The 27,385-nt window shown below is 52.4% G+C and overlaps 12 protein-coding genes across 12 annotated transcripts; 5 read left to right on the top strand and 7 right to left on the bottom strand.

The window, feature by feature from the left end:
- Positions 1–498: 498 nt before the first annotated feature.
- BU25DRAFT_421727 (uncharacterized protein) lies at positions 499–4,062 on the bottom strand (the record flags this gene model as incomplete). Its single annotated transcript, XM_033708106.1, has 3 exons — positions 499–2,576; positions 2,955–3,095; positions 3,381–4,062. 3 exons carry the CDS (start codon positions 4,060–4,062, stop codon positions 499–501), a joined length of 2,901 nt encoding a protein of 966 aa, XP_033561468.1.
- Positions 4,063–4,597: 535 nt separating this feature from the next.
- BU25DRAFT_440087 (uncharacterized protein) lies at positions 4,598–6,770 on the bottom strand. Its single transcript, XM_033709149.1, has 4 exons — positions 6,717–6,770; positions 5,462–6,627; positions 5,065–5,416; positions 4,598–5,013 (listed from the first exon to the last, which is right to left on the bottom strand). Exons 2-4 carry the CDS (start codon positions 6,615–6,617, stop codon positions 4,758–4,760), a joined length of 1,764 nt encoding a protein of 587 aa, XP_033561467.1. The 5' UTR covers positions 6,618–6,627; positions 6,717–6,770; the 3' UTR covers positions 4,598–4,757.
- Positions 6,771–6,881: 111 nt separating this feature from the next.
- BU25DRAFT_393077 (ARM repeat-containing protein) lies at positions 6,882–9,264 on the top strand. The gene is made up of 3 exons (XM_033704679.1): positions 6,882–7,236; positions 7,301–7,810; positions 7,862–9,264. Exons 1-3 carry the CDS (start codon positions 7,003–7,005, stop codon positions 8,783–8,785), a joined length of 1,668 nt encoding a protein of 555 aa, XP_033561466.1. The 5' UTR covers positions 6,882–7,002; the 3' UTR covers positions 8,786–9,264.
- A 168-nt stretch (positions 9,265–9,432) lies between these two features.
- BU25DRAFT_368129 (N-terminal nucleophile aminohydrolase) lies at positions 9,433–11,286 on the top strand. Its single transcript, XM_033703888.1, has 4 exons — positions 9,433–9,720; positions 9,772–9,867; positions 9,920–10,688; positions 10,740–11,286. The coding sequence occupies exons 1-4, from the start codon at positions 9,706–9,708 to the stop codon at positions 11,009–11,011; spliced, it is 1,152 nt and encodes a 383-aa protein (XP_033561465.1). The 5' UTR covers positions 9,433–9,705; the 3' UTR covers positions 11,012–11,286.
- A 361-nt stretch (positions 11,287–11,647) lies between these two features.
- BU25DRAFT_368125 (uncharacterized protein) lies at positions 11,648–12,685 on the top strand (the record flags this gene model as incomplete). Its single annotated transcript, XM_033703887.1, has 3 exons — positions 11,648–11,704; positions 11,769–11,909; positions 12,012–12,685. The coding sequence occupies 3 exons, from the start codon at positions 11,648–11,650 to the stop codon at positions 12,282–12,284; spliced, it is 471 nt and encodes a 156-aa protein (XP_033561463.1). The 3' UTR covers positions 12,285–12,685.
- On the bottom strand, positions 12,011–12,685 carry BU25DRAFT_410890 (uncharacterized protein). Its single transcript, XM_033706415.1, has one exon. The coding sequence runs from the start codon at positions 12,676–12,678 to the stop codon at positions 12,370–12,372; it is 309 nt and encodes a 102-aa protein (XP_033561464.1). The 5' UTR covers positions 12,679–12,685; the 3' UTR covers positions 12,011–12,369.
- Positions 12,686–12,762: 77 nt separating this feature from the next.
- Positions 12,763–15,599, bottom strand: BU25DRAFT_410889 (Metallo-dependent hydrolase). The gene is made up of 5 exons (XM_033706414.1): positions 15,466–15,599; positions 14,420–15,313; positions 13,975–14,366; positions 13,516–13,930; positions 12,763–13,462 (listed from the first exon to the last, which is right to left on the bottom strand). Exons 1-5 carry the CDS (start codon positions 15,546–15,548, stop codon positions 13,147–13,149), a joined length of 2,100 nt encoding a protein of 699 aa, XP_033561462.1. The 5' UTR covers positions 15,549–15,599; the 3' UTR covers positions 12,763–13,146.
- Positions 15,600–16,993: 1,394 nt separating this feature from the next.
- On the top strand, positions 16,994–18,491 carry BU25DRAFT_341998 (uncharacterized protein; the record flags this gene model as incomplete). Its single annotated transcript, XM_033702887.1, has 3 exons — positions 16,994–17,274; positions 17,426–17,664; positions 17,803–18,491. 3 exons carry the CDS (start codon positions 16,994–16,996, stop codon positions 18,489–18,491), a joined length of 1,209 nt encoding a protein of 402 aa, XP_033561461.1.
- A 415-nt stretch (positions 18,492–18,906) lies between these two features.
- BU25DRAFT_368115 (uncharacterized protein) lies at positions 18,907–19,774 on the bottom strand. The gene is made up of 2 exons (XM_033703886.1): positions 19,585–19,774; positions 18,907–19,530 (listed from the first exon to the last, which is right to left on the bottom strand). The coding sequence occupies exons 1-2, from the start codon at positions 19,763–19,765 to the stop codon at positions 18,944–18,946; spliced, it is 768 nt and encodes a 255-aa protein (XP_033561460.1). The 5' UTR covers positions 19,766–19,774; the 3' UTR covers positions 18,907–18,943.
- A 170-nt stretch (positions 19,775–19,944) lies between these two features.
- Positions 19,945–20,888, top strand: BU25DRAFT_393061 (ubiquitin-conjugating enzyme). The gene is made up of 2 exons (XM_033704678.1): positions 19,945–20,204; positions 20,309–20,888. Exons 1-2 carry the CDS (start codon positions 20,045–20,047, stop codon positions 20,635–20,637), a joined length of 489 nt encoding a protein of 162 aa, XP_033561459.1. The 5' UTR covers positions 19,945–20,044; the 3' UTR covers positions 20,638–20,888.
- A 909-nt stretch (positions 20,889–21,797) lies between these two features.
- BU25DRAFT_421718 (uncharacterized protein) lies at positions 21,798–22,926 on the bottom strand (the record flags this gene model as incomplete). Its single annotated transcript, XM_033708105.1, has 3 exons — positions 21,798–22,460; positions 22,521–22,658; positions 22,885–22,926. 3 exons carry the CDS (start codon positions 22,924–22,926, stop codon positions 21,798–21,800), a joined length of 843 nt encoding a protein of 280 aa, XP_033561458.1.
- Positions 22,927–26,905: 3,979 nt separating this feature from the next.
- On the bottom strand, positions 26,906–27,337 carry BU25DRAFT_316050 (uncharacterized protein; the record flags this gene model as incomplete). The annotated part of the gene is made up of 1 exon (XM_033702196.1): positions 26,906–27,337. A coding segment is annotated over one exon (432 nt), but the record flags the coding sequence as incomplete, so codon positions are not given.
- Positions 27,338–27,385: the final 48 nt, after the last annotated feature.

Here is a 27,385-nt window from a genome sequence, read left to right as displayed (position 1 = left end):
GTGGAGGACTTCATGATGTTGATAGTGAGCGGGATGGCTAACAACTAGGAGGGCGGCCATTGTGCTATCTGTACAGTCTACGCCTTGACTGCATTCTTAGAGTCTCCGAGTGTTGGTCCGCGGTGTTGTAATACGAGCAGTCTGGAGTCTGTTGATGCGTGAGAGTGAGATTGACGATGCTTGAATAAGGCCGACGGAAATGAGACTCATGCGAAAACGGGCCGTTGCGGTATATTGCGGAAGGAGCATTACAGGACCAAAGAAACCTTCGTGTCAAGGAGGTGTGGAGAGTGGAAAGTGACCTTCTATGGGGATACGACTCCAGTGATTTTCATTTCCCGGGTCGCGATGTGTAAGGCGATGTAGGGCTTGAATGGGATCTGTATCCAACGCGTTACCCTGACTTGTGCAGACAGAGCCTCCAAACCTGCTGAATATTTGCAATGTCCCGTAAGCTCAAAGGAAGTTTTCATGCATCCAAGTCAATGACATCGTGATTCACCTCTTGCCCCATCCTCTCTTGAAGTCATTGACAGCCTCAACCGCAAACCTAACTTGATCTTTGTACAAGTGGTGCAACTTCCTAATCTCGCCCTTCTTCTCCATCTCATCCACAATCCTCCTCGCCTCCTTCTCCCTCTTGCGACCACTCTTCTTGTCCCGCTTAACCAGCTTCTCCGGCGTCAAATACCCATTGTTCTCGAGATACCCTTTGATCCAGTCGTTGAGGTGGTAGCGCCAGTGATGCAAAGTGTGTGCGACTTGTGCGTTCGCTTTGCACGTGCTACCAAGCGTGAAGGTTTTGGATTCGGGCGGGATGCGCTCACCGCGGAAGTCGTAGGTGGGTTTCTCGCCGTTTAGGTTTGTCTCGCCATCAGCGCTGAGAGAGGACGCGGGGCTGTCCGAGTCGTCACTCGAGTCCGAATCGTCGGGTTCAAGCGGCTCGAGGGACTCGGGGTTGTAGGGCTGGCCCGTGAGCGAGAGCTCGAAGGTCGCGGGGTGGTTTTTGCGGTTACACGCTTCGCAGTGGTCGTTCAGGAAGTCTCGTCGCGAACCGCCGATCTCACTGATGACGAGTTCGGGCCGCGCGTTGATGGCTTTGGTGAAGTCGGGTGTCCAGGCCGAGGAGGTGAATTTTGAGGAGGCGAGGCCTTTTACTTCGTCGCCGAGTTTGCGGAAGGTGAGTTCGTAGATTTCGTCGGTGGCGTTGAAGGCGGGGTGGATCTTCTTCATGACCATCCACTCGACGGCGTACTTGAAGAGTTCTTTGGGTTTGGCGCGCGACATGCTGCTGAACTGCATGGGCAGCTGCGGCTGGTCGTCGTCTGGCTCGCCGATTATGGCGTCCGGGTCGTCGTCGATGAAGCCTGTGTCGTCCTCGTCTTCCTGGAACATGTCCAGCGCATTTGCATCTCGGTCTTCCTCGTCCTCCTCGTCCTCCTCGTCCTCCTCAACCGCACTCTCAGGGTCGCCCACTTCGTCGCTGTCCGGCTCCTCCTTGATGATCTCAAGCCCAGAGTCGGAGTCAGACTCGACGACAGTGCGTGTTTTGCGGGCCGGGGTGGACGAGGGCTCTTGTGTGCTGCCAGCTCGTCGCCTCTTGAGCGCTTCGAGCGCCTCCTGTCGCTTGTTCTTGGGCTTGTCGTTTGCGCTCCGCAGCCTGCCTCTGTCTGGCAGTGGCGACGATCGCAAGAATGCCAGCTCCTCCTTCAGCTCTTCCTGCTCCTCAGCATCGCCACTATCTGCTTCACCGCCTTCCTCCTGTCCCTCTTCTTCCTCGTCCGACGATGCCTGCTGCCTTCTCGCCCTCCGCCTCGTGCTTCTCGGCGGCGTCTGCTCCTCTTCCTCCCCTGGCGTCGCAGGCCGCTTTGCCAGTCTGCGTCGCGTACTTCGGGGCGGTGTGGCTATCTTCTCCTCGCTCTCGTCCTCGGGAGTTGCTTCTCGCCGCTCGACTCGTCGTCGCTTGCCGGGCAGTCTCAGCTCGTCGTCGTCCTCTTCCGCAGACTCGGCCTGCCGTGCTCGCTTCCTCTGTAGGACTGTGACCGTACCCTTCTCTCCATCGCTGCTCGCTGCGCGCTGCCGCTTCCGGCTCCCTCTTGTCGCTTTCGCCTTCACTGGCTTCTCCGCCTCGCTCTCCGCCTCGCTCTCCGACTCCGAGCTGCCAAATATGCCGTTGCCCCTAGCTCTCACTGGCAGGCCGACGCGCATACTCCTGTCTTCCTCGATCTGCAGCTCATCCTCGCTCGAGTCGTAGGCAAGCGCTTGTTTCGGGGCTCGTTTCGGCCTGCCTTTCCGCGTGATGTTGTGAGTGTCGATCTTGGACTGCCTTTGGGACTTGGAGGTTGAGGAACCCGTTGTTTTCGTGGGCGTAGTCTTCGCCGGCGAGCATTTCGCAGCCGGGGAGAAGTTGATCTTCGTTTGGCGCTTCGGCGCGCTCGCTTGTTTGCGCGCCATTTTCGACCAAAGTATGCGCGGTGAGGGCGAGTTCCCTAAAGAGCTATTGTTCTCGTGCGCTGTTGCGCAGGCGTCGCGTCGAGTTTGCGCGCAACGCTGGCTCGTGGAGATGTACAGGTTCGCTTGAGGTATGTAAATTCAAATTCAAATTCAAATTCAAATTCAAAAGCGACGAGACAAGAAGAAAAATTGGCTATATGTAAGATGCTAAAAGAACAGGGTGTTGTGAAAGTCCCAAGGCGATCGCAGCAGGCAGTGGGGATGATGCGGATGCGCAAGGCAAAAAGTCGCAAAGCGCCAGGGTCCAACATGCAAAAGCAGGGCGACCTCATCGCCTCCCGTCACCTCACCTTTGAACCCCAAAGGTATTCTTCACCTCAACTCTTGCGATCCGTCTTCACCAAACACTGGCCGCTAATAGTCATCTTTTTCAATCCGCCTCGGTTCACGCACTGTAGCCATTAAATGCCGGCCGCAAAACGTTGTCGGTACTACCATACCGGAGAGCCACTTGTTTGTAGTAGATATTTCTATTCTATGTGCTTGAAAAAACTCCCTCCCGACAACAGCCGGTGTGAGCTGTTCGTGCTGCTGACCTTCTCGTCTATTCCATTGCGCCTCAAAGCAAAACACCACCGTAACTCCAAATATCAGAGCATCCCATCTACATGCAGTTCGCCAGCCCGCTCATCCCTACCAGTCGTCAAATCGATATCCCTCCGCCCCATCAAGCACTGTAAACCGGTGTGTCGAAAACACAATCGTCTCATACAGCGTCTTCCCCGCAGCTCTCGCCTTCGCATGCCAAGGTCCTAATCCGCCCTTATACGCATCTTGTCTCGAATGCCAGAAACCTTTCTCAGTTAGCATGCTTCTCCTCCCTCATTCTCACCCTCATCCTTTATAACAGGCGCGGTAAGACTTACAGGTGGCTAAGTTGCGGCGCGAGCCGTCGAGATCCGCCTTTCCGAACCAGTATTTGAGCAGTCCACCGCTTTCGCAGGCTTCGCGGTGCGATTCGTAGTCCAACTTGTACAGCCACTCCTGGTCCACGTCTTCATTCAACTTGGACCTAAACACCACAACGTAGAAACAAGTTTCTTTCCACTCAGTCCCTTCTCTGCTAATTAGGTCCCTTAGCACCTCTAGCACTCGCTCGAAGTTCAGACTTTCAGTGTAAGCCGCAGTCGCATAGTCCTCCCTCCTCGGTTTCAGACTTGTAAGTGCTAGAGCAAACAATCTCGCCGTCTCAGAAACGGCCGTGAGATCCAAATAATGGCCAGCATTGTTGTAGGGAGAGGAGATGAGATTTGTTGAGTATGCCGGTGAGGGCGAGGAATCCGAGCCCGAGCCGCTGTTTGAGGCGGGCGATGATGGGTAGGAGGCCGCGGAGGGGAGTTGGTTGGAGGCCGCGGCGTGGAAGCGAAGAGCGTCGAAGTCCTGGGTTACGAAGGCTGGGTTGAGGACCAGTGTGTTTGGTTGTGGGTTGAGGGTGGCCTCTGTGACCTCGTGGACTTGGGTGGTGATGCCGGATTTTGAGGGTAATGCATCTGCGGCCGAGAAATCATTGTTGTGTCGAAGCAACCAGATATCTGCTGAAGGTGCCATGGTGTTGTGTCCTTGAAATCGGAGTCCTAGGAGGGCTCTCTGAGGGTACTCGGCGATGTATTGTTGTTGCAACCGTACCAGCTCCCTTCACAGATTGCTCCCAGCTCTTGATTTGACAATTTGTTCAATGCGAGATACTCTCGATGTGTCTGTGAGTCAAGGCGGGTGCAAGTATTCTTCCTTGTTGCAATTGGCAATATTGAGGTTCGTGTTCCTGTGATTTCGCACATGCTGTTTTGTGGTTGACGGTGAGTGACATTTTGACGCAAGCACGTCGGATCACGCAATCCAGGAACGCCATCTTGCACCTTTCAACGCCAACAACGGTACCACACTTTGACAAAACCTCTCCGCCAATCCTCACCCTGTACGTCTTTTGCAAACAATTCCCTGTGCCACTGCTTTCAAACTCTCAGTCATTGATTGTAAGAGCTAGTCGGAGGCCGTACCTACACAGGGGGTGTTGCTAAACGCTAAAGCAAGGAGCTGTCACCACGACCAGCAGCTATGAACGCCTCGGGTCTCCTCATCCCCAAGGACTGAGAACCGAAGGACCCTATAAGCAGATAGTCGTAATCGATATTGATTGGGTATCATGGACGGGAAAGAAATACATGAACCTGGGCTTAATCAACACCTGAAAACCTCCTGCTTCGGCCAGCTATGTTCAAATTTCCAGACAAACATCTTCAAGTTCAGCTCATGATCTTTGTCAGAGCAAGTTTGTGGAGTCGTTGATACCCTGTCGGGTTCTCCTCGCTCACCGGAACCTCATGGCCATATTCCTCGATACAGCAGTCGAACGGCTTGTTTTGCAGTCTGTTGTCTCCAGGTAGAAGTGGAAGGTCTGCACTGCGGGCCCTCAGTTCGCCTTTCAACTCAGCTAAATTGCCCCACATGATGAACAGCTTTTCTTTGAGCTGGTCGAGGACTCTGGGCTCCGCTTTGAGGCTGAAGCGTTATCAGCAAGGCCACGCCATATGATAGATGGTTCTGACTTACTCTCTTGCGTTTGGCAGCCCGAGGTACTGAGCAGCATCGTTGTTCACAATGACACGCAGCTGCTCAGGTACCGTGTCGCGTGGAACACTTGCATCCTCCAGTAGCAGGACGAAGCCCCATTCCCAACAATGGTACTTCGATCGTGGCGTCCAACTGGGGTCGTTCATACAATGTGCAAAGTATTCAAGCTCCGGTGGGTAAAAGTCGACGACTCTGACACGGGATCGGTGCTTGCAGTTGACGAATGGTAGTGTGAAGGGGTTGTATTTTGTGGCAGTCTTCGCTTGCAGGTGAGGATTGTTGATGATCTCGGATAATGTTGAGCGTTGCAGTTCAGGGAACCCAGCACGAACTGACGTTGTTAGTGACGTAGCTCAACTCAACTGTGGTGACCTACCGTTCAAGTTGATGCCACTGCGTTCAGCCTCCCAACTCTCTTCTTTCTCTTCGATCTCCCTCAACTCTGCCTCTTTCTGCAAACGTTGCTTTTCTCGCTTCTCAGACTTCTTCTTCGCAGACGCCTTTGCCGATGGCTTCTTGGGAGCATTGGCGAGATGGATGTTTCCTCGTTTCGTTCGTTGCTGCTCGTACGCTTCTTTGCGCTGGTTGATCTCCTCTATCGCTGGGTGATGTGAGAGTTTGCGCACATCAACTTGATTTGGCATTTGCCGATCTTGATGCATTGCACCTTCAAGCATATTGGCAGGCGACGTCTTGGTGTGCACGTTTCGGAGGTAGACAAAGTCGCCGTCTGTGAGGTTCCCACGTGCCCACGCAGCGTGAGGCTCGTAGAGTCGTACATCTAACGTCACTTGTCCGAACGGACCGCGCCAGTCGTGCTTGAAGACCAGATCACCGTCTATATCTGGATCGCAATATTCGTAAAGATCCTTGTTAGCCGTGTAGTCTGTGACCTTGAGCTCCACGGTTCCGGCGTTGGAGTAGTAGATATTCACGACCTGAGCTTTGATATCGTAGAACCTGTCAAAAGTGAGGTCCTTGATCAAAGCCTCCTTGCGCCTGCTAGTGGCATTGAGGGAAGCGATAGAAGCATGCTGTTGGACATCCTGCGCAGAGCCAGACGAGGAATGTTTCAACTGCAGGACTGCTTTCTGCTCTTGTGTTGTGGGTTCCCTGGCCCCGGGAGAAGAGTGATATGGTAGCCGTTGTGTTCCAAGTAGATATGCCTGGCTCAACTCTGGTACAGGGATCTTGTTCGCTGGAAAGACCAGAATCCCACTTCCAAGGTTGCTGACACAGTCCATACGCTCTCGCCAAGCGTTCAGCTTGAACTTGCGTAGAATGACGATGTCGCCAACGCCCCTGATTTTGGGCAGACTGCTCTTGGACGGCTTGAACACGCAACAGCCCATGCTGGAGCTGCCGCCAACTGAGCCTGCGGTGAAGTCATCTTGAATAGTGAAGTTCAGGCTCCAGTCCGTGCCCCGGGTTTTCCGTGGAGCCTGCAAGCTCACAACGACACCCAGCAGGTTGACAATAGCGCCTTCTGTCTTAGCGTCTTTAACAGCTGTGAAGCCTGGTAATGCTGACATCGAGATAGCTCTGGGTTACCATCAGTAATGTACATGTCAGATGTGTGTCATCTATGTCACGTAATTGGTGTGGACACAAAAAGAATATGGCCAGCTCACCGCGATCGCACAACTCATTGAAAATTATCTGAACGTCGACGCGTCACATGTTCGCGTCCCAGTTGGATCAACAAAGTGGTTGCTGGAGACGCGCCCAAACTGCCCAGGGCACTAGCGCTAAGACCAGCGCTTTGCCGTTTCCGCCGCTGCCTTTTCACCTTGCCCCACGCAGCGGACCAAGCAAGATCCATTTAATCCCCTGCAAACAAACACTGCTTGTCTCCCCGCCCCTCCCTCAAGCAGACTCACTACCACCACTCCGTCTACACACATAGGCGCCGCAAGCATGGCTGACAAGTACATCCCCGAGCACCGCCGCACAACTTTCAAGGCCAAGAGCGCCTTCAAGCCTGACGAGCTCCGCCGTCGCCGCGAGGAGCAGCAGGTCGAGATCCGCCGGGCGAAGCGTGAAGAGAACCTCGCAAAGCGCCGCGGCATTGGAGGCGGCGCCGACCGGCCCGGAGCCTCGCTGGGTGCTGCACCAGACAGCGACGATGAGGGCGGCAACATCGAGGGACAGGTCCGTATACCCCTCCAAACTGTGTCTTTGCGTCTCTGTTCCCGTGTGCTAACGTCGGCGCTAGCTCAACGAGGAGCTCCCCCAGATGGTCAAAGGCGTCTTCTCCGAGCAGATCGACGAGCAGATCCAGGCGACGACAAAGTTCCGCAAGCTCCTGTCGAAGGAGCGCAACCCTCCCATCGAGCGCGTTATCGAGACGGGCGTTGTCAGCCGCTTCGTAGAGTTCCTCCGCTCTCCCCACACACTGGTGCAGTTCGAGGCAGCATGGGCCCTCACCAACATTGCCTCCGGTTCCGCACAGCAGACACAGGTCGTCATCGAGGCTGGTGCCGTCCCCATTTTCGTCGAGCTTCTGAGCAGCCACGAGCCGGACGTCAGGGAGCAGGCGGTGTGGGCTCTTGGTAACATTGCCGGTGACAGCCCCGCATGCCGCGACTTCGTCCTCCAGGCTGGTGCTCTCCGCCCGCTGCTTGCTCTTCTGGGCGACAGCCGGAAGCTGAGCATGCTCAGGAACGCAACCTGGACTCTGAGCAACTTCTGCAGGGGAAAGACTCCCCAGCCCGACTGGCAGACTGTAAGCGCACAGACACCACATTCGAGAGACAACTTTGCTAACAAGGCACAGATCCAGCCCGCCCTCCCTGTCCTCGCCAAGCTTGTCTACTCCCTCGATGACGAAGTCCTTATCGATGCGTGCTGGGCTATCTCCTACCTCTCGGATGGCTCCAACGACAAGATCCAGGCAGTCATCGAGGCCGGCATCCCTCGCCGTCTCGTAGAGCTCCTGATGCACGCCTCCACATCCGTCCAGACACCCGCTCTCCGATCCGTTGGTAACATCGTCACTGGTGATGATGTCCAGACCCAGGTCATCATCAACTGTGGTTCCCTGCCTGCTCTGCTCTCTCTGTTGAGCTCCACTAAGGATGGCATTCGCAAGGAGGCGTGCTGGACTATCTCCAACGTCACTGCTGGTAACTCCACACAGATCCAGGCGGTCATCGATGCCAACATCATTCCTCCCCTGATCCACCTGCTCCAGAACGGTGACTTCAAGACCCGTAAGGAGGCGTGCTGGGCCATCTCGAACGCTACCAGCGGTGGTCTGCAGAAGCCCGCTCAGATCCGTTACCTCGTGCAGAGCGGATGCATCAAGCCCCTGTGCGACCTGCTCGTGTGCCCTGACAACAAGATCATCCAGGTCGCTCTCGACGGTCTTGAGAACATCCTCAAGGTCGGTGAGATGGACAAGGAGGCCGGTGCTGACGGCGCTGGCGAGCAGATCAACCGCTACGCTCTCTTCATCGAGGAGGTCGGCGGTATGGAGAAGATCCACGAGTGCCAGAACAACGCCAACGAGGAGATCTACATGAAGGCCTACAACATCATCGAGAAGTACTTCTCGGATGAGGAGGGTGACGCAGAGAACATGGCTGAGACCAACCCTGCCGTCAACCAGGAGGGTCACTTCGGTTTCGGCGCCGGCGGCCAGCAACAGCAGCAACAGAACTTCAACTTCGCCAACGGCGGTGACTCCATGGACATGTGAGCGGTCTGAACCAGACCACTATTCCACACGCCAGCTCAAGCATACGTTCAAGTGCTTCTCTCAGCGTGAGCGAGCCGTAAGAGCTACTCCAGCAGCTGCCACTGCCTGCCAGTACTCGACTTGAGATCACGATCATCCAACGATTTGATGCACGACTCTTGGAGAATTACGATACACGCGCGCCTTTGGGAGTTCCCTTATTCTTCGCAATACCCCCAGTCTTCACTTCCGCCTCCCCTCTGTTTTTACGAAGCATCGAAAGATTCACCGTCTTGTAACCCCACCATGTTTATTATCCGCATCATGTCCCTGGCGTTGCTATTTGTTTATCCCTATCTTGTATGGCTGATGGGCAAGACTGGACTGGTTGGGCTGGGTGGTTTTATCTGTTGGGCGGTCGCACCGTGAACGAACAGATCAGTGAGCGGGCACAATCTGCGTGCTCAACTCATGCGTAGCAGCTATTAGCTGTGGGATACCGAATGCATCGGTTTTTAAACCTTCTGTCGTACGTTTGTGATTGGTTGCGACACCTGCACTTTGTGAACAGCATGTGAGAACCCCACGTCATCCCGCGCAAGAGCGGACACCCCGCGCCAAGTCACTCCGCCCTGGTGCGTCTAGCACTTTTGACATCTGTCGCGTGTCGCGTGTCGCGTACTGAGCTTGAATTGCGTCTACAGCGTTCGTGTTCTCTTCTCGTTCGCAAGCCAGCTTGACAAGATGTTTGTACTTCAATAAAGAGGTTTGCACCATGTCTTGGCCCGATGGCGCCATACCGCCCTGACTCTACAGCGAACGCAGTTATCAGTACATTTTACCAGCAACTGGCGTCCATGAGACACGCACTCGCTCCTTTCGCAAGATCCACATATTTCTAGCATATACAGTACCCAGTGGTGGTCCCTTAGGCACCCAATATGTGCAGATTCATGGTTAGCAACCGGCAAGAGTCGCAGTATCTCGTCAAGCTCACGAACCCGCAGGTATACAAGGGCAAGGACGAGATCCTACTCTCTGAGCTCATTCTCAATCCCTCGCACTCAATTCTCACACAATCGTTCGACTCGCGCCTTCGTTTGGTAAATTGTCTTCTCCAGCTATACTGGAGCAGCTTCGACTCACACACCACAGGACCGTCGGCGCCCTCACAACGGCGATGGCTTTGGCATTGGCTACTATACCTCGCCCTCCTTGGGCCCAGAGCCCTGCGTCTTCACGTCTACAATCCCAGCATGGAACTGCATCAACCTGTCCCGCATAGCCTCCAAGACGACCTCCTCCCTCCTCTTCGCCCACGTCCGCGCCACCACCGAAGGCAACCTGTCCGAGCAGAACTGCCATCCCTTCTCGTACAAACGTCTCATGTTCATGCACAATGGCGGTATTGGCTGCTTCAAGCAGATCAAACGGAAGCTTGCTATGAGCCTGAACGAGCAATGGTTCACCCTCGTGCAAGGCTCGACAGACTCAGAATGGGCGTTTGCTCTGTTCCTGGACTCTTTGGACAAGGCAGGTGTTTCTCCTGATTCCGAGCCAGGAAAGAGCGGATTCGGACACTCGGTGTTGCGCAAGGCGATACTGAAGACGATCGAGCGCATCAATGGGTTCATACGCGACGTGGTAGGGGAGGAGAACATGGGTAATGCGGACAGCAGGAGTCTGCTCAACTTCGCGGTTACAGATGGAGAGAGTGTTGTGTGCACGCGATATGTGAGCTCCACCACGGATGAAGCTGCAAGCTTGTTCTTCTCAAGTGGCACAAGTTGGAAGCAACTCAAGGGTGACCACAGCCCAGACAGCGGGAAGCCAGAAGACGAAGACAGAAACTACGTCATGGAGCGACGCGACAAAGGCTCAGATATTGTCCTCGTCGCTAGCGAGCCGCTCACATTCGAGCGAGGTGTGTCCAAGCAGTCCAGCCGAACATACACCTCCACTGACAAACATTCAGACAACTGGGTTACAGTCCCTACCAACAGTACTCTCACCATCTCCAAGCAGACTGTCATGATCCATCCCATCATCGACAGCTTCTACTCGCCGAACCCCGCGCACGAACGATCCGCCGGCTTTGCTCAGGCCAAAGGACAGACGGTCACAGGGCCGGACAAACGCGTTTTGAACGACACAAAGACGCCAGGGAGCAGTGCTGGGAGTCCACACAGGAGTCTGAATGCAGATGATCTCGTCAATGGTGCTATTCGCAGGCTGAGGGTGGAATAGGCGTGGTCCGTTAGAGAAGACATGACTGCTGCACAAGGTCTAAGGTGAATGCAACGGGGGCTGGTATGGTGCTAGCGACACACTCGTGGGCCATGCATTTTGCGATGCCGCTCAAGCGTCCTAACAGAGGAGTAGGAGTAGGACTCTTGATAAGGACTTCTTGTGGACGAGGAGCAGTACGTTTGCCAGCCGCGCAATCAGAAGACGCCTCAAAACCACCTCTGAAACCATGCGTTCCCTCGTAGTCGAGACCCGAATATACAGTTTACGTGTCGACGATTGTACCGTTTCGGTGAGGCAGTCGGGCTAATTGTTCATCCGACTCCTATTTCGGGCCAAACATCAGCCTCACGATGTCTTGAAACTCTCCGTGTGCATCGTGCTCGTCGATTCGAGCACGCAAAACGCAGAAACTCATGAGGACATATGCTATAGCGTGATAGGATGCGCGATGCCTCGCAAGGATCTAGATTAACATATAAGCAGCCACCAACTCGTGCTCACTGAAGGGCCTACATCCCACTATCACCACTGTTATCGCCACCATACACACAGTACCTTTGCTTGCTACCTTCACTTCCTTCATACTACCCCTCCTCTCCTTCGAAAGGCTATCAAAAAAAATACTCACCCAACATGTCCCTCAAAGCCAGTATCGAAATCGCCGCGCCTCCATCTGCGGTCCGCGCAAAAGTACACCCACCCAACACCGCTCAACTACCTTGCTGGCTCAAGAGTTAATACTGATGTGGAACAGTTCCTAGACTTCACCAGTCTACCCTCCTACACACGCGCTTTCGAATCCATAACCTCCCCCAAACCCGGCACAGAGCTGGTGAAGGGCGATAAAGTCAGCGTGAAACTCGCGAATTCTCCCGCGTTTTCGGGAGTTATCGAGGTTGGTCCCCTTTCCCTCTCCCTCCCGCCCCTATCACCCCTCTCCCCACCTCCTCGAGCACACACCCCTTACTCTTACCACTCCCAAACTAACTCCATCCAGACAAATACACCCACCCACTTCTCATGGACGGGGTCTCTCCCCTTCATCTTCACCGGCACACACTCTTTCTACTTCTCCCCCTCTGATACGACTCCAAACGGGACGACGTTTACCCAGGAAGAGTTCTTCTCGGGTGTGTTGGGGTACGCACTGATGGGGGATAATGTCGTAGGGAGGGCGGTGGGGATGAAGGAGAAGACACAGAAGGGGTGGATAAGGTTTAACGAGGATTTGAAGAGGGTGCTTGAGGGGGAGGTTGGTGGGAAGCAGTAAGAAGCTGGCGGCAAGGAACAGGGCGTAGAGCTGTCAAGATCGGAGGCTTTATGCCGTTTCTTGGTGTTTTCTCTTGTTCGTCGGGTTAGAGTGATCCCACCGCATAGGCTGGATGATAGTAACGACCGACAACGTCAGTCCAAGCTTTACCGGTTATGGATAGCAGATATGCAGCTACTTCGTATGACAGTGAATTGAATATGTCCCCACCCGATGGGTAGATTGGTGCTATTGGGGATATGAAGAGGGTGGAGGGGAGAAAGGCTACTGTTAAGGGCGCGCAGTATAGCTTGAAGAGATGTTCGACACGGCGGGATGGCGTGGAAGTGGGTCCAGTTGAAAGGTGGGCGAGTTGATGTGTATCTATTTCAGTGGAATAGGCAATGTGAACCATCATGCTGACAATACAAAGATGATTCTCAAATTTATTGTACTTGAGACTAACGAGCGACAGTTTGACTCAAGATTTACTGGTTACGGCTTGCGAAGCAACAACTACACATCATAAAAACGACGCAGTGGGTATCGCCCATACATCTCTCGTTCCTTCCACAAATACCTACCAAAGCTAATCCTGTTTGCTTTTTAAGTGTTGTCTTGCTATGTGTTCCAAGGTAATTATTGTATTGTATAGCCGTTGCTCCGGTCATGTCCAGATCCACTGCTCATCATTAACTGGTTTGAATGATAGCCTGGAACATGAAGACTCGACTTGTACCTCGCGCAGGGCTGTCTTGCTGGTCGAAATAGTGAAGACAACGCCTGCATCGCGGCATATGGGAGCGTTGCTGCAGTTTTGCGGTGCGCGCTCCCGCAGTGGATATGGCATGAATGTTGTGGAAGTGAAAAGAAAGGCGCCTGTTCAATCCTCCTCGGGGATTCCTTCTTGTGCCTGTCCTTCTTGGGACTCTGGCTGGGGCTTCAGCTGGTGGCTGTAGAAGAGTTCCGCTCTCTTGTCATTGATCTCGTCGCCATCCATTAGTGCCTTATCGTACCTGTCGACGATGTCTTTGCAAAATGTCCTCCAAGATTCTTCCAAGATACTCAGTCCCCTCTTAATCTGATCTGAGCTGAGACAGCTGTACTCAATGCTCCAGCGTGCGAGCTGCTTCCAGCTGTATAGTGACATTGTAGGAGCACCGACCATAATCTGGTAGAACTCATGGTTCATCGAATTCCTGTTGTTCTGTCAGTGATTTCGAGATCAAAGTTTGACGGCAAGATGACGTACCTGAACAGTGAAGGGTTGTCGCTATTGACCGTGCAAGGTACCCCCGCAGCCAAAAGCTCTGGGAACGGGTGTTCTTTGATATTCCGACAGAGATGCAAGAGCTCATTCGAGATTGGACAAAGCTCGACACATATGCCTTTCTGCGTGGGTGTTCGCTTGAACTTCTCAACCAAGTGCGGATGTTTCATCAGCGCAAAGCCATGGCCGATGCGTTCGGCTTTCAATGCCACAGACGCAAACAAGTTTGATTTGTTTGGATCTCCGGAGCCGCCTGTATCAAGCAATGTTTCCCCAGCGTGAAATAGGAAAGGGATGTGGAGACCTTTGGTTTCGCATGTCTTTCTGAAAGCGACAAGCTCTTCTTTGTAGAAGCCGATATGGTTCGGCCGATCTTCAGCACCAACCAAGTCGAATCCTGCTGTTGTCAGTGATGGACAGGTACATGCGCTAAAGACTTACCGCAGATCAGGTTGGGGAACTGCTCTTTCAACTCGATGCACTGTTTCATCTCTTCCTGCATCATCTTCTTCGGTATTGAGCGAGGCGTGCAGTAAACAATTTTCAGACCGAAAGGAAACTCATCGTCCGAACGTTGTGGATCAGCTTCGATCTGCGCTTGCTTAGCTGCCACGCCCTCGGTGATCATACGCATTTGTGTAGCGTTGTCGAGCTTGTCTTTGCCATTGTTGGCGGGTATGAATTTATCGAGCAGCATTGGTCGAAGCTCGGCGTACATTATCTTTTCTTTGATCAGTTGTTCGATTGCTTCACCGATGTACCACCTGTAGACTTCTTCGTAGTTCAAGAGACCCTTGAAACATCTTGTTGCTTGGTTAAAGCGCGCCCATACTCTGTGTTATTACCATTAGATGCTTTCAACCGTCGAGACCAAGATCCGACTTACCCGTTCACGGTTTGAGTCTGTCCGTAGGCTTCTTCTTGGCTGAGTATCATCTTAGACTTGAGCCAGGTCTCAGCAGGATCCAACTCAATTGTAGCCGGCTCATCATCACATATGCGGACAGGCTTCTTAGTATCGATTGGGGTTGGCGCTTGCCTGTCTCCTCCCGGAAACTTCTCGTTGTACTTAGATTTGAAGGCCGACCACTTCATCCAGATCTCTTTTTGCATCTCGGGCTTTTTCCAGTTGTCTGCCCTACCAGTATAGCCAGACGAGAATATGTCGACGTCTGTGTTGATATCGTTCGGATCCAAGACGCTAAAGACCATCTCTGTCTCAGCATAGGCTTTGGTGTTGTCCAAGGGCAGAATACTGCGGATGTACATGTTGTCCATCTCTCGTGCTTCTTTCAAAAGCCTGTCAGGATCCAGCTCAGCATTAAAGTGCAGATGCAGAAGAGCTCCTTTAGGAACCAGTTTGGCTATACGAAACAGCTCACTTCGCGCATCAATACGTTCCTTGTTCGTCAGAAATTGCCCACCCATGTCCAAAGTGTCAGCGCCTGGAATTGCCTCTGATGGCAGATTACCGAACGTGACCCTCCTTTCGTATTCTCGAATGGCGTGGATAATTGTCGCGGCTCGTCTCTCATTCGTGTCAGACAGAGATCTGGACTTACTCTTGGGTCTCGCTTTGCGATCCCAAGCATCGTTCTCTTCTGCTTCCAATAGCGCACTGTAAGCTTTGTCGTACTCCTGAATCGCGCTAGCATCTCCAAGTTTGGATTCGAAAAGATCTCGAGATTTCAAATCCTTGTCCGGATCCATGTCAAGGGCCCTTTGCTTTCCGATCTGGATCGAGATCTTGCGGCCACGCCCGGCACTCGGGGTTCTTTTCCTCTTTTTGGGAGAGTTAGTTACCGTCATGGCAGGCCTGTTGGCTTCGTTTGAAGACCTGCTCCTCTCACGTACAGATCTACGTTCATCAGTCAAGCTCCCGAAGAGTTGGGAGGGCCGCGCGATCGCGGGGGGCAAACTGGCTAGACTTACATTGTTGAGATACACTTTGACCACCAGGATGCGGGGGATTCCTCAGATTCGCTCGAAGGTTTCGGCTCACTTTCGCTGGGCATACCGACAAGACGTGTGTGATTGCGTATGTTATCAGTCGCTCATACCGGTCGATGCAGGCTGAGGTGCAAATCCAATCGTCGAGCGGTTACACCAAAGTATACACTTGCTGCAGCCTTCCACTGACCGGAAATTGTTCGTTCCTTGGTACTCCGTGGCAGTGTTGCGATCAATGAAAATCTTGAAGGCGGACCGTACCTGTAGGGCAGAACGCTCGTGCAGCAAGATCTTTTGCCGAAAGGGAAGCCGGTCTATCCAGGCGACGTGTGATATAGCAGTTTCAGTTGAGCCTGGCCCAGTTTTCGGCCTGGTACGGTATTAGTTACGTTGTTCGAACATGGCTTCCTCGTGAGAAAGTTGGGTAGCGGATACTGCGCCCTCTTTCTAGCGAGTTAGGTCGAGGGGAAGGCTGAATCACAAGGCAGGTGTCTGACAACATGACTTAAAAAGTAGAATTGTATGACACGGACTTGATCGTGATCAACGAAACAGAGGGTTGATGATATAAACAAAGGATCATTCGCAGAGTCTTGAAGATATTGTGTTCCTGCCGTGCGCTCTGCGGAAGCAGCTGGCGAGAGTGAGGAAACAGGGTTGTGCCTGAGCGCCCAAGGCATTGAAGGAAAGAGCACCCACATACATCAGCGCGCTGTTTCGCGATCAACCTTTCCCTCCTTTTACATATTATGTTTACGCGACAACGAGTTCAGTGTCACCTCAACGTTTTGATGAGTTCTGGTGTCGCAGTTGAGACCAGCGATCACATGGGTAGCCAGCCTGGCGCGTGCGGTGTTGTTGTTCGAGCCAGCGATGGCGGCTGATCACCGTAGAGTTCGAGCTCCACAGTCGGGCGAGGCGCAGCAGTCACTATGCGCGAACGACGTCTGTAACGTGCGGGTCTGTGTCAAGTGTGATGTTTGATGTTGATGCTGGGCAGAACTACCTTACCCTCGCGATATGATTGAGGCTATGCTACGGTTCCGGCACCCTGGCTTTGGAGCCTAGCCACCATCGCAGTGGTGCCTGTCAGCCATGCCCCTCACTTGCCTGGCCTGGGGCACCAATTAACGACACTGGGCCAATCGCTGAGCCTGCGAGACACGATTTCCAATATTGGGGGCTGGGGCTTCTCGTGCGCTCACCAGACACAGTTTGGATCGCTGCTTGTCAAACCCAGCTCAAATGTAAAGGACTCTTTCGGCCCCCATCCGCGCGCGTACTCGATGCGCGCCAAGTTCTTCAAACTTCACTCACGCTTCCTTTTCAGCCCTCATGCGTCGCCACCCCTCCTTGAGGCTCAGGCTGTGCCATCGTGCTGAGATATAGATTCACAGCCACTTCCGCAAATTATTCCAGACCACCCATGTCCCTCTGCCGTCTTCTTCATTGTCAGACTGTTCCGCGTTCTGTTCAATTTTCCACACCAGCCACCTGATTCTCCCCAGGCATGCATTGGCTTCAGGCTGAGGAGGATGGCACGTACAATCTGCAAGCGCTGCAGCTTGATATTGTCGGTTTTCTAGCCATCTTAGGAGAGGGTTCAGTGCTCGCCAATGCGCAGGTTTCGACTCTGTCGAGATGGATCTTTCTGCCACGCTTGATACCAGCCCCTCAGGCGCTTATGAGACCGACCAGGCCATTGGACCTTGAACCTGTTCGTGGTGATGTCTCGGGTGTGAAATCGGGCAATGATAAGGATCATGTCAACCACATTGGAAACATTATTTGGTGAATACCCCTTACTTGCAGAGCACTAGCGCATGCCGAACCCATTCCCCACGTGTTCGGTCCCAGACTTTTGCAGCTTGTCAAAGGTTGGGATGTTTCCAAGTGGATTTTCCAGCCATCACCACATTTTACGTAGCTGACAAAGGCTCAGTGATGCCAACAATCTTCCCCGGCACTCCGTTCGAGTTGTTACCATTAAGCGTATCAACGATGCATCAATCAAGGCAAAGGAATACGGGCCCCTTACCTATGTCGCATTGCTCGGGTTCAGTCTCTCCGCGATGCTGCTGGGTCTGTCGATACATCTACGTGATGGCATGTCCATCGTTGCTACCGCACTACTTTCGCTTCTATCCAGTCTCATCGGCCTGGGCAACTACTGGACCCTCCGTCTTCCAAAACGCAAGCCTCGAGAGGATGAGAAGGAGCATGCGAGAAAATGGACCTTCCAACCCTCGAAGAACAAAAACAACATTGAGATGAAGGACAGGAAACGTAACGCAGGTTACACAGTCGATACCGCCGAAGCCGGCGCTAAAGTACAGAAAGAGGATCATGTGCCTCCAGGGGACGTTGTTATCAGATATCCGAAGGGCAGCTTCTTAGTAGTGCGCTGTGTCGAGGATGTGGCACGCGAACTATACTTCGCACCGGAGGAGATCGAGTACCTGATCGAAGACGCATGGGTTTACCGCCTTCTTAGTCTCATCGGCACTATGATGCTGATGGGCGGTGTTATCTGCCTTGCGAACGCCAGAATCGAGAGCCAGATCGCATGGGCCGGCTCATACATGCTGCTCGGATCAGCATATTGGATCGTCGCCGCGCTTCCCGCAAAAGTACACTGGGACACTTCTTGCTACAAAGTCACTTCAGAAGCGTTACACAAGTACGACATTTATAAGAAACGGAACATTTTCTCGAGAAATAAAAAGGGTTATCCCTTCACAAAGAGCAAGTCATTCACAGAGGCGTTGTGGAAGGCCATCGTGGCTAGCAAAGATGCGACTTGGGTTCGAAGAGGCGACCACTGCCCTGAGTCGAAAGTATGGGATGACTGGCTCCACATGGCAAAGACCTGCAGTAGAGAATACATGGACCCAATGACTGAAAAGAACAAGGATGGATTCAAGGTCTGGGAGATCCCTGAATGGGATCCCTCGGAATATCTACAGCACTTGTTTAAGGAAGAGAAGAGGACGAAAGAGCAGGTCTAGTTGTATCATTGAGATGATTTGGATATTGTATAGCATTGCATGGACTGGGCAACGACATCACGACTACGAACAAGATGGATCACGACTGAATGATTGGATTTGGACACGCGCTACGCATAGCACTTTGAGCGTTTCTTAACTTGTATAGCTAGCATTTATACCGAACTGAGCCAGCGCTCGGCAAGTATCATCATTTACACCGTTCTTGCCGAACCTCGTGCATTTGTAGCCAAAAGCCCGCATCTCTCATGACTTCTCGTGACTGGCTGCCTCTCTGGTGCCACCTAACACACAGGTTCCTGTGGCGTCAAGCCCAGCCTCCTTGCAATAGTTCTTCCCACTGCAGAAGCGGCACGTTAGATATTAAACAAGCCTTCAACCTTGAACAGCATGCTGGTATAAACTCGGGCCTTCAAATCACCTGGAAGTGTATCGCTTTCTTGCCTCAGGGCTCAGGTGGCACTCTTCCACCGCTGTTCATATTCCACCTTCCTTCTCACAACCTCCCTCAGCCACTTCTCCAAATTTTGACTCTGCACCGCTCCATCCACCACCATACTGTCACCCAGGCTCACACCACCCTGGTCCTCCTCCTTACAACACACCTCCTCCGCCATCTCGCAAGCCGTCTCCCACTCTTCATAACTGAACTTCCCGTCACTTTCATTCAACAGCAACCGCCTGTCCCCAGAGAATGCGAAGACATGTGTTGACCTGATAGGCTTGGCGCGCAACAACTCGTTCGCTGTAGGCGAAAGGAGCGGCGTAGAGCTCTTCGTTGTCGACGAGGGGTACGCAACGAGTACGCTTGTCAACGTTGTGCATAGCGGTATCGACGCAGACAGCAAGCTGAGGAATGCGGTGTGGAGGAGATGCGGGAGGAGAGTAAGGCTAGTATTCACGCCTGTCGATGTGTCTTCTTCTGGCAAGCTTCGGACCTGCAGTGTAATCTGGACGAGGGTGCGCGGGATGAGGCGTGTGAGGATTATGCTGCGCAGAGTGTTGTGGAGGAGGGTTTCTAGGTGGCGCTCTCGTGGTGCTATATCACAATCAATACCAATGACTTCCCTGAACCTTTGCATTGTATACTGACTTCCTACGCCAGCAGAAGGCCTGACGTTTACTTCTAATGTGGCTTCCTCAGGCTGTTCATCGCGGCGTTGTACTTCGATGGGACCATTGACTGCGCCAATGATGGAGTAACCGTTATGTGTGTATGCTGCCGAACCGTCGGCGCGGTTTAGCTGTGTAAGTGTGACTTCCGGCGCAACCATCGTGAATGTGCAGTGGACCTATTTGGTGTTGCGAACTGAATCTCGAAGATGAGATCACTAACGCGACAAGGATCCAAACTTTTGGTGGGGCGAGCTTGGACCAGCCAATGGCAGGGGCGGTGAGCCGAGGTGCTGGAGCTGGCGATCATAGAGCGCCAGCGCCAACCAGCCTCCATGAAGTTGTGAACACTGCCAAATTGTACATCCTGTAAGATCCCATCGACTTCGTTGTGTATCTTTATCTCGTATACTGTACCCATACTTTGCGGTATCATCATCATGGCAGGTTCATCGCGCGGCGCAACCAAGCGGCTCATGACTGAGCTTCAAACATACCAGCGCGATCCAAATGAAGAGCTTCTCGATCTAGGGCCAGCAGACGAAGATGTGATGCACTGGAGAGCTGTCATGAAGGGTGTAGAAGGAACAGCGTACGAAGGTATAGCCACCTTGAATGCACCTTCCCTTTTCAATACCTCCAGCGCAACGCGCCCTCCCTCTCAAGAAGTTACGTTCAAAACACCAGTACTGACGCATTCTTAGGCGGCGCATGGCTTCTTGACATTCACATCCCCTCCACCTACCCCAACTCGCCTCCCTCCATCCGCTTCATAACGCCCATATGCCATCCAAATGTCGACTTCAAGACCGGCGAGATCTGTCTCGATCTGCTCAAGACGAGCTGGACACCCGCATACACCATCTCGACAACGATGACGAGCATACACCAGCTGTTAACCAGCGCTGAGCCAGATAGCCCGTTGAATGTGGATATTGCGCAACTGTTTAGGCAAGGTGATTATGTGGGTGCTGAGGCGCTCATTAGATTTTATACTGAGACGGAGAAGTATACCGGGAGGGGGCGATCATAAAGATGCACTGTGACATTGTCATGTGAGCAGGGTGTGGCCGCAATGAAATAAAGTTCTGCGTGCCATATCGGACAGGCGCAGTGGATGTTGGGCTAGCACCCAAGGGAATCTGGAGAATCATAAGATTTGTGGGGACTGATTCAAAATCTTGGCAAGAGGTGGGGATGCCATTTTGTTGCGAGATGGTCCTTATTCGAGTTGCAAGCGTTACGAGCGTATACAACTTCATGGAACACTATTGCTTACAGACTTTGTACGGAGTCGTCAAACTTCTTGCTCTCTGGAACTTTCCACAACCTATCCAGCCCCTTTTGCAAGGATACAGACCGAGGCTGGCTGAAGTTGCGCAGATATTGTCTGGCTGTCTAGTTGTTTAGTCTGGACGGTTTCTATGCAAGGCTGGCATCTCCAATCTCTTTTCGGAGTACCCACCATACGACCAGTGGCTCGATAGTCAGCCTCATTTCCGTTCGTTGTATGTCGCGCGCCTGTATTCGTGCGCTACGATAACCTTCCGCCATCTAGACTTAGCCTCATATTTTGGCAGGAGCTAGTGACCTGCAGGTGTTGACGCTACGGCCGGCTAACAGACGGACGCCAGCCTCAAGTCTGACATGAAGCCCTGGACCTCATAGAACTGCAGTGCGGAACGATAACTTCCCGGGCTTATATTGAGAAGGTGTAGGATGGGTGTTGGGGTAAGTTTGGATAGATTAATCTGTAGTTGCTAATATTGGTATGGAAAGTTTGACGCAGTGCCTTGTCCGTGGCGCAACCCATGGCCTACAGCCAGCCACAAGAGACTAGGGTAGGGAAATCCAACGCGCGCATGACTTTTGCCTATGTTGAAAGATCGTGATGTCGACAGCAAGAGACACGTCGCTGAATGACGAATCCTAGACATCCGCGCGCCCACCCCACCAGAAGTCCACTATTCCAGCTACTAAGCGGACCGCCACCGACCAAGCTTCGCGACGAGTGCTTGCTTCCGACTCGCATCCAGTGGCATTTTCTAGGCGTTCATGCGCCATGCTGCGAACTGGCGGTGGCCGTCCGACTCTGTGCAAGTTCGGCATGTGTCGTGGGAGTGCACAAGTGGGGTCGAGATGCGTGTCCTTGTACGTATGGTTGAAGAAGGTTACTGAGACCGTCATGATTGTTCAACCGCCAGTCACGTTCCAATGTGTTCGTCGCCAGCCGTTGGTTGATGTTGTCATTGTGCCGTAGAGAACCGCTTCGCCTGGTGGTGTCCCGGATTTCGGTACGAGACGAGTGTAAGATGTCGAGTGTGTTCCTTCGACATTCGCCGGTAGGGAGCTAGAAGATTTGCATCGGAACGATGGGGCTGGCAGAGGGTAGTACATCGGATCGTAAGGTCCTGGCAATGCTTGCGGCGGTAGTATCCAAGGATGAACAGGTCTCTCGGTATGTTGGAGGATCTCTTGCTTGAGAGAATTCAAGTGGTTGTTGTGATCAAATCCCCACTGCTTCTGGCATATCGCAGAATCCTGTCGCTCGAGCAAACGTCTGGTGACAGGCTTCTCTGGAACGTCCCCACTGGCGTCGACAGTCCGGCTCTTTCTCTGTGAGACGTAGGCGACCACAATCCAAGCAATAGTCACGGTGGTCAAAACTACCAGAAACACTTGAAGGAGTCGACTGTACTTGGAGCTCGACACGAACTGTCCCGCATAATGGAGTTTCTTATAGTCTGAAAGAGGTGGCATGGCGGTGGGAAGAACAGAGAATATTGGTAGACTCAAAAGTCTTAGTACGATGGAGCTCGCAGGCGAGATGATGTCGTGTGCTGCAGGCATCCGAAGCTGTGGACCAGTCAATATGGTGTACAAGAGAGAAATGCCACGGCTTTTCATAGAACTCACATGGAAGCACTGGAGGGCCGTTGGCATAAGCACTAAATGGAAACGCTCCGTCTGTGCCAGTGAACAATACTCGCGCGCGTGTTCCTGGCTATATGATCGGCGCAAGGGTATTGGCAATTGGGATATTGGAAACGGATCCTATGTCAAGAATGAGCAGTGCGCCGGCTCCTGTATATGAAGCTACGACGGCACTTTGGTGGTACCCTAGCCATTCGTTTAAGAGCCTACCCGCAACCTCCACGGGGAAACATTAGCAACATCAGGCTCATTCATCGTGGTACACTCGCGCTGATGACGGCGAGGTAGTTTGCGTTGCCATGATCGACAGGCAAAAGGTTCGTGTTGCTCAGCTGTAACGACTCACGCCCTTGGGAGCATTGCAGCAGTAGGCTGCTAGGGTAGGCATGGTGTGGTCAGTTTCAGCAGCTCGGCCACTATCCGTAAGTCTTGGCATCGAGTTGAGGAGCGTGTTCAGCTGAAGAACGAGCGATGGCGTCGACTGTGGCTTGGTTAGACGCGTTGCACGGGCCGATTCGGCTAGGACAACCCGGTCAAGCTCCGTCCCAATTGCCAACGACAAGCTGGCATCAGCACATCTACGCGGAGCTCTCAACCGCCACAAATGATCATTTTCCGATCTGAAGGATTGCGAGACTTGGTTTTTTTGCCTTCTGGTACGCGCGACGCTTCGCCATATTAGCCTCAGCTTCACGGAGGGCGCCAACCGAGATTTATGCGTCGAGTAACGCGCCTCAAGGCTTTGAGCAACATTGTGCTCTACATGTGCAACGCCTTCAATACACGAGCAAGTACTCGCCAAGCAATTGCTACTGCGTGTCATTTCCCCCCATGCGGGGATCCTGCCATGCAGACAAATCTTGATCAGAGCAAGCCAGTACCTGCCACGAGAAAAGCCTCTTCGCAGCATTGTAGCTCCAGTACGCGAGAATGGTTTAGTGGCTGCCGTCATTCGGAGCTCCCTAATCTTGGATGACCCAGAAATATCCTTTGAGTGGCCCAAAACCTGCGTGAACCTGACTTCGCGATGCGCAACTCGGATCGTAGCTGGAATTGCAGGGGCTATCGAGATCCGATATCTTTAGCGACCGTTAGGGATGCAGTTGAGTCTAAGTATCGAATCACAAACGCTGGTTGACGGGATGACCTTCAACTGGCTCTACAAGACGAAGTTTAGTTCATTGACATCCAGATGATGAGCGCTTAACCCGCCCACGAGCTTCTCTCTTCGTCTTGTTGCTCGCTGTGCGCGGTCAAAGCCGAGCGCAACAGCTTGCCTGGTTTCCGACGCCTGTTCCTTGTCTACCAGCTAGATAAGAATCAAGATGTCTCAAACCAGGAGTACGGACATCGCGGTCATTTGCCTTCACGGCCTCACCGAGATGGGACAACGTGGGAACCCTAGTTACTACTCGGATCATCCATGGAGCTGTCCAACGCTCAGCAAGTCTTCGCTAACGCTCTTCGTGTTCATCTCTCTAAATCACTGCGCACGTCAATCATTTCCAGATTGCGGATAAACGTCGTGCCGCTTACAAGGTCTTCCCCGGACGATCCGGACACGCCGTTCGTAAGGCTGATGTCTCAGATCTAGATACCAGACTAGTTCGATGAGCTGAGGCTGAACCAGCGAAACATCAACCTACTGGTGTAGCCGCATATGAGTACACCAAAGGACGAATCCCTACGCCTACATGTCGAGTTTGTTCTACCCTTAGTCGTCAGCTCGAGGGTCCGCTCATCACGGCGACTCCGTTGCCACACATCACGTGACTTGCTATATACTGTGCTTTCCACTTTCGGCAATCGCTCGTGCGTGTGCATCTCTTCTGCACCTCCTATGGTACACGCCTCAAATCTCCCAAAAGCTGAAATATCTCTCTCCGTCAAAGGGGGCCCAAGTGCAGGAAAATTAGTTTGCGTCATCGCAGGAGGGATATGGTCAACCTCTGCACAGCCACACTGCCAGTATCGCAAGTTTCATCACCAACGTAGAGCTAGGCAATATGTGCTTCGTCATCCCCGCTTTCCACTTACCGCATCTACTGATATTGTGAAGACCGGTCAAGTAGCGTTGTTGGTATGGATTCACCGGTTGTAGTGGATGCCAACCATGTGCGACTGCTGCGTCATGCCTGTCAGAATGCACTCACAACATTGCACCGCCTCAAATTGTATTGAGCACCAAGCAGTAGTGGTTGACACTGCCGCGCACACGATCTCGAGAGATTTGAATTCTATTCAGACGAGATGCTCTACTGCGATGCTCTTGTCACTTTCAGCCTTGCAAGTACGAGCCATGTAATGTCCAATCGTTGTGTCGTGGACCTGAGCGATACGTATCATCAGATGTGGATACTATTGAGCTCAGTCGAGAAGTCGATGATAGTTGGAATATACATAGCGACGGCACACGAAGGTTAGGATGGACTTGGGGACGCAGTGTGGTGATGAGATCAGATTGAAGAAGGAACGAAGATGATGCGAATGTGAAAAAAAGCAGGTAAGAGCCTGCTCTCGTTATCTATACTCATCCGGTAATCCTCCCCTGCAATGTTAACATTGTCTTGTGGCTACGCTGATTAGGTATCACTCAAAGCTTTGGCCTATACCGTTGATTTCGATCTTGAAGTCGAGCGCTGAAGAAGAGTGTGTCGAATTTTGATAACATGTAAGCGGATTGCCCTTTACTTATCTCTTGTGGATGTGCTTTGTGCGCATAGATTAGTTGACTCGACACCACGAGACTGAACCACTAGCTTCTATGCATCATACTAGAGTCTGAATCGTGTACTCTGGGCCATCAGATCTGCCCTCAGGCGTAGCAACTGCGATTATCTCTGGCATGTCTCAGACAAAGCTCAATGTGTCCTCCTTAAGCCACTCTCTACCGAATGATATCCTGGCAAAACAATCTGGAATATCTGCATGGGGCCTTGCAAATGTGTAATACCATATCAGAGTCTTACGTGCAGCGTAGATACAGAGCACGCGACCACTGGGCATGAGTAAACCTACGTTTTCTTCCTCAAAGTTCGGGTAAAGAGTCATCTTATCGGTGGTTAGCAAAATGTGCGGACCACTCCCAGCTGTCGGTAGTGTCAACAAGCAGGCCGCATCAAGCATGACCAAGGCCTCAACCGACAGTTAGATACACTAGAAAAGACTGCATGAAGCCGTTCATAGAAATTGACTCTAGTATGGGAGTCTGCCGTCTTGTTCGGAGTTACGTATCTTAGTATCGATAGCTATGTCTCATCAGACCAGGTTTTGTATAGTGTACTCTGAACCATCAGTGCTCCGCTGCGACTCCACAACTGCGTCACTTTCTCGCTATCTCCAAAGAAGCAAGGATGGCCCCTTCCGGCCACCTGGATACCGAAACCAATCCTTTTGAAGCAATCTGGTATACCTGGATAAGGCACAACGATTATACATGCGTATGCCTTGCGGTTAGGGAAACGCGGCAGTGGAGCAACAAGAATGCAAAGAACACGGCGAGATTTCACTAGATCTACTGAGTCGTCCTGGAAGTCTGGATAGAATTTGATGGAGTATTCACTCCAGTGACCCAAGGGATGGATACCGTAGGATTGCTGATCCCATGTGAGATTGCCCCATCGCGTTCAGGATATCACCGTGATCTTATTGCATGACTTGTATGTACATGGACACGCGCTGACCTTCATGATTTGTGAAGGAAAAATGGCTTTGTTGTCTGGTCTGGGCTCGATATGGATTTTGTTGCCGAATCCAGAGATCCATGACCACGTCGGACGGTCCATCATAGGGTCATCGACGAGTGGGCTGCCGTGGACGTACCACAAGAACCCTCTGGTATCCTTAGGGTAGGTCCCATGGAAAAAGCGTATGTTGAGGCGTACTGAGTACACGGAGATCAAGCCGGAAACTGCGGGCAGAACATCAGTGGTAAACGTTAATTGACGAGCACAGTATGCCTTGATGATGTCGTAGAAGGTATCAATGGGTGGGGAGTCGTATTAATTCGTGACTGCATTAACGGCGTACACCCAACGGCGGGCCTCCCATAATATATCACCCGCAGTTCCTGATGGGTGCCGACGAGAGCCAGATGGGATCTTGCGGCGAAATGGAAAGCGCTCTGATAGTCCCTCGTGTAAGCACCTCCATTAAATTTGGGAGTCAGTGAATGTAACTGCTCGGCGAGAGAGCAATTCTTCCTGCAAGACCTATCCACGCTGGAATAGTGGCAATTTGTCGTGCGCAAGATCTTCAGTCCACCAATCATTCGCAAGTGTAATTTCCACGTTCATGGCTACGGGATCGACCTTGACGTAGACGGTAAGCCTAAAAGGAAGTACGGCAATTGCCCTTCTTTCCAAGTCAAATCCCCGACCAGCGTCCTCTCCTGCTCCAGCAAACAGAGTGACATTAGAGCCCCTGAAGATTTGGTGCATTATACCGATCTGCTGCAGGACCTCTGCTTTAGAGTCTTGTGTTATGCATATGGCATCTATCCATAGGAAAGAATAGCCCAAGCTGTGAGCCACTTCAATAGCATCCGCGAACGTCCGTGGGAGGTCCTGTAAAGGTTTCCGCTCTTGCAGTCGATGTTTGTTGGCTGAACTCATCACGTATCCATCGACAAGACCCCATCTGTAACTCAGTGGTGCATAATGAGCTGTTTGGCTTTGCCCACTCACAAGCCGGGCCGATATGCCGTTGGGGGAACTTGTGATCTTGATGATCCAAAGAGGCAAGATTCCTGCAGAGCTGCAAGAAGTATGTGACTTTGAGCAGTCAGTGATCCACTGTCTTACAACATCGATATTGCGTGTAGACAATAGACGATCATTGCACTCTTG

The sequence above is a fragment of the Macroventuria anomochaeta genome (assembly GCF_010093625.1).
Source record: "Macroventuria anomochaeta strain CBS 525.71 unplaced genomic scaffold BU25scaffold_17, whole genome shotgun sequence".
In the NCBI taxonomy this organism is placed as follows: Eukaryota; Fungi; Ascomycota; class Dothideomycetes; order Pleosporales; family Didymellaceae; genus Macroventuria; species Macroventuria anomochaeta.
This window is presented reverse-complemented; position numbering and strand designations above follow the sequence as displayed.

Coding starts and splice junctions, on each gene's coding strand:
- BU25DRAFT_393077 (XM_033704679.1), top strand. CDS start 7,003: ATGGCTGACAAGTACATCCCCGAGCACCGCCGCACAACTTTCAAGGCC. Junction 7,237..7,300: donor GCGGCAACATCGAGGGACAG/GTCCGTATACCC, acceptor CGTCGGCGCTAG/CTCAACGAGGAGCTCCCCCA. Junction 7,811..7,861: donor CCCAGCCCGACTGGCAGACT/GTAAGCGCACAG, acceptor AACAAGGCACAG/ATCCAGCCCGCCCTCCCTGT.
- BU25DRAFT_440087 (XM_033709149.1), bottom strand. CDS start 6,617: ATGTCAGCATTACCAGGCTTCACAGCTGTTAAAGACGCTAAGACAGAA. Junction 5,417..5,461: donor CAGTGGCATCAACTTGAACG/GTAGGTCACCAC, acceptor TAACAACGTCAG/TTCGTGCTGGGTTCCCTGAA. Junction 5,014..5,064: donor GGGCTGCCAAACGCAAGAGA/GTAAGTCAGAAC, acceptor ATAACGCTTCAG/CCTCAAAGCGGAGCCCAGAG.
- BU25DRAFT_410889 (XM_033706414.1), bottom strand. CDS start 15,548: ATGCCCAGCGAAAGTGAGCCGAAACCTTCGAGCGAATCTGAGGAATCC. Junction 14,367..14,419: donor CAGACTCAAACCGTGAACGG/GTAAGTCGGATC, acceptor GTAATAACACAG/AGTATGGGCGCGCTTTAACC. Junction 13,931..13,974: donor GTTCCCCAACCTGATCTGCG/GTAAGTCTTTAG, acceptor TGACAACAGCAG/GATTCGACTTGGTTGGTGCT.
- BU25DRAFT_368129 (XM_033703888.1), top strand. Junction 9,868..9,919: donor TCGACTCGCGCCTTCGTTTG/GTAAATTGTCTT, acceptor CACACACCACAG/GACCGTCGGCGCCCTCACAA. Junction 10,689..10,739: donor GCCGCTCACATTCGAGCGAG/GTGTGTCCAAGC, acceptor ACAAACATTCAG/ACAACTGGGTTACAGTCCCT.
- BU25DRAFT_393061 (XM_033704678.1), top strand. CDS start 20,045: ATGGCAGGTTCATCGCGCGGCGCAACCAAGCGGCTCATGACTGAGCTT. Junction 20,205..20,308: donor AGAAGGAACAGCGTACGAAG/GTATAGCCACCT, acceptor ACGCATTCTTAG/GCGGCGCATGGCTTCTTGAC.
- BU25DRAFT_368115 (XM_033703886.1), bottom strand. CDS start 19,765: ATGGTTGCGCCGGAAGTCACACTTACACAGCTAAACCGCGCCGACGGT. Junction 19,531..19,584: donor GCCTTCTGCTGGCGTAGGAA/GTCAGTATACAA, acceptor ATTGTGATATAG/CACCACGAGAGCGCCACCTA.
- BU25DRAFT_410890 (XM_033706415.1), bottom strand. CDS start 12,678: ATGGTTCACATTGCCTATTCCACTGAAATAGATACACATCAACTCGCC.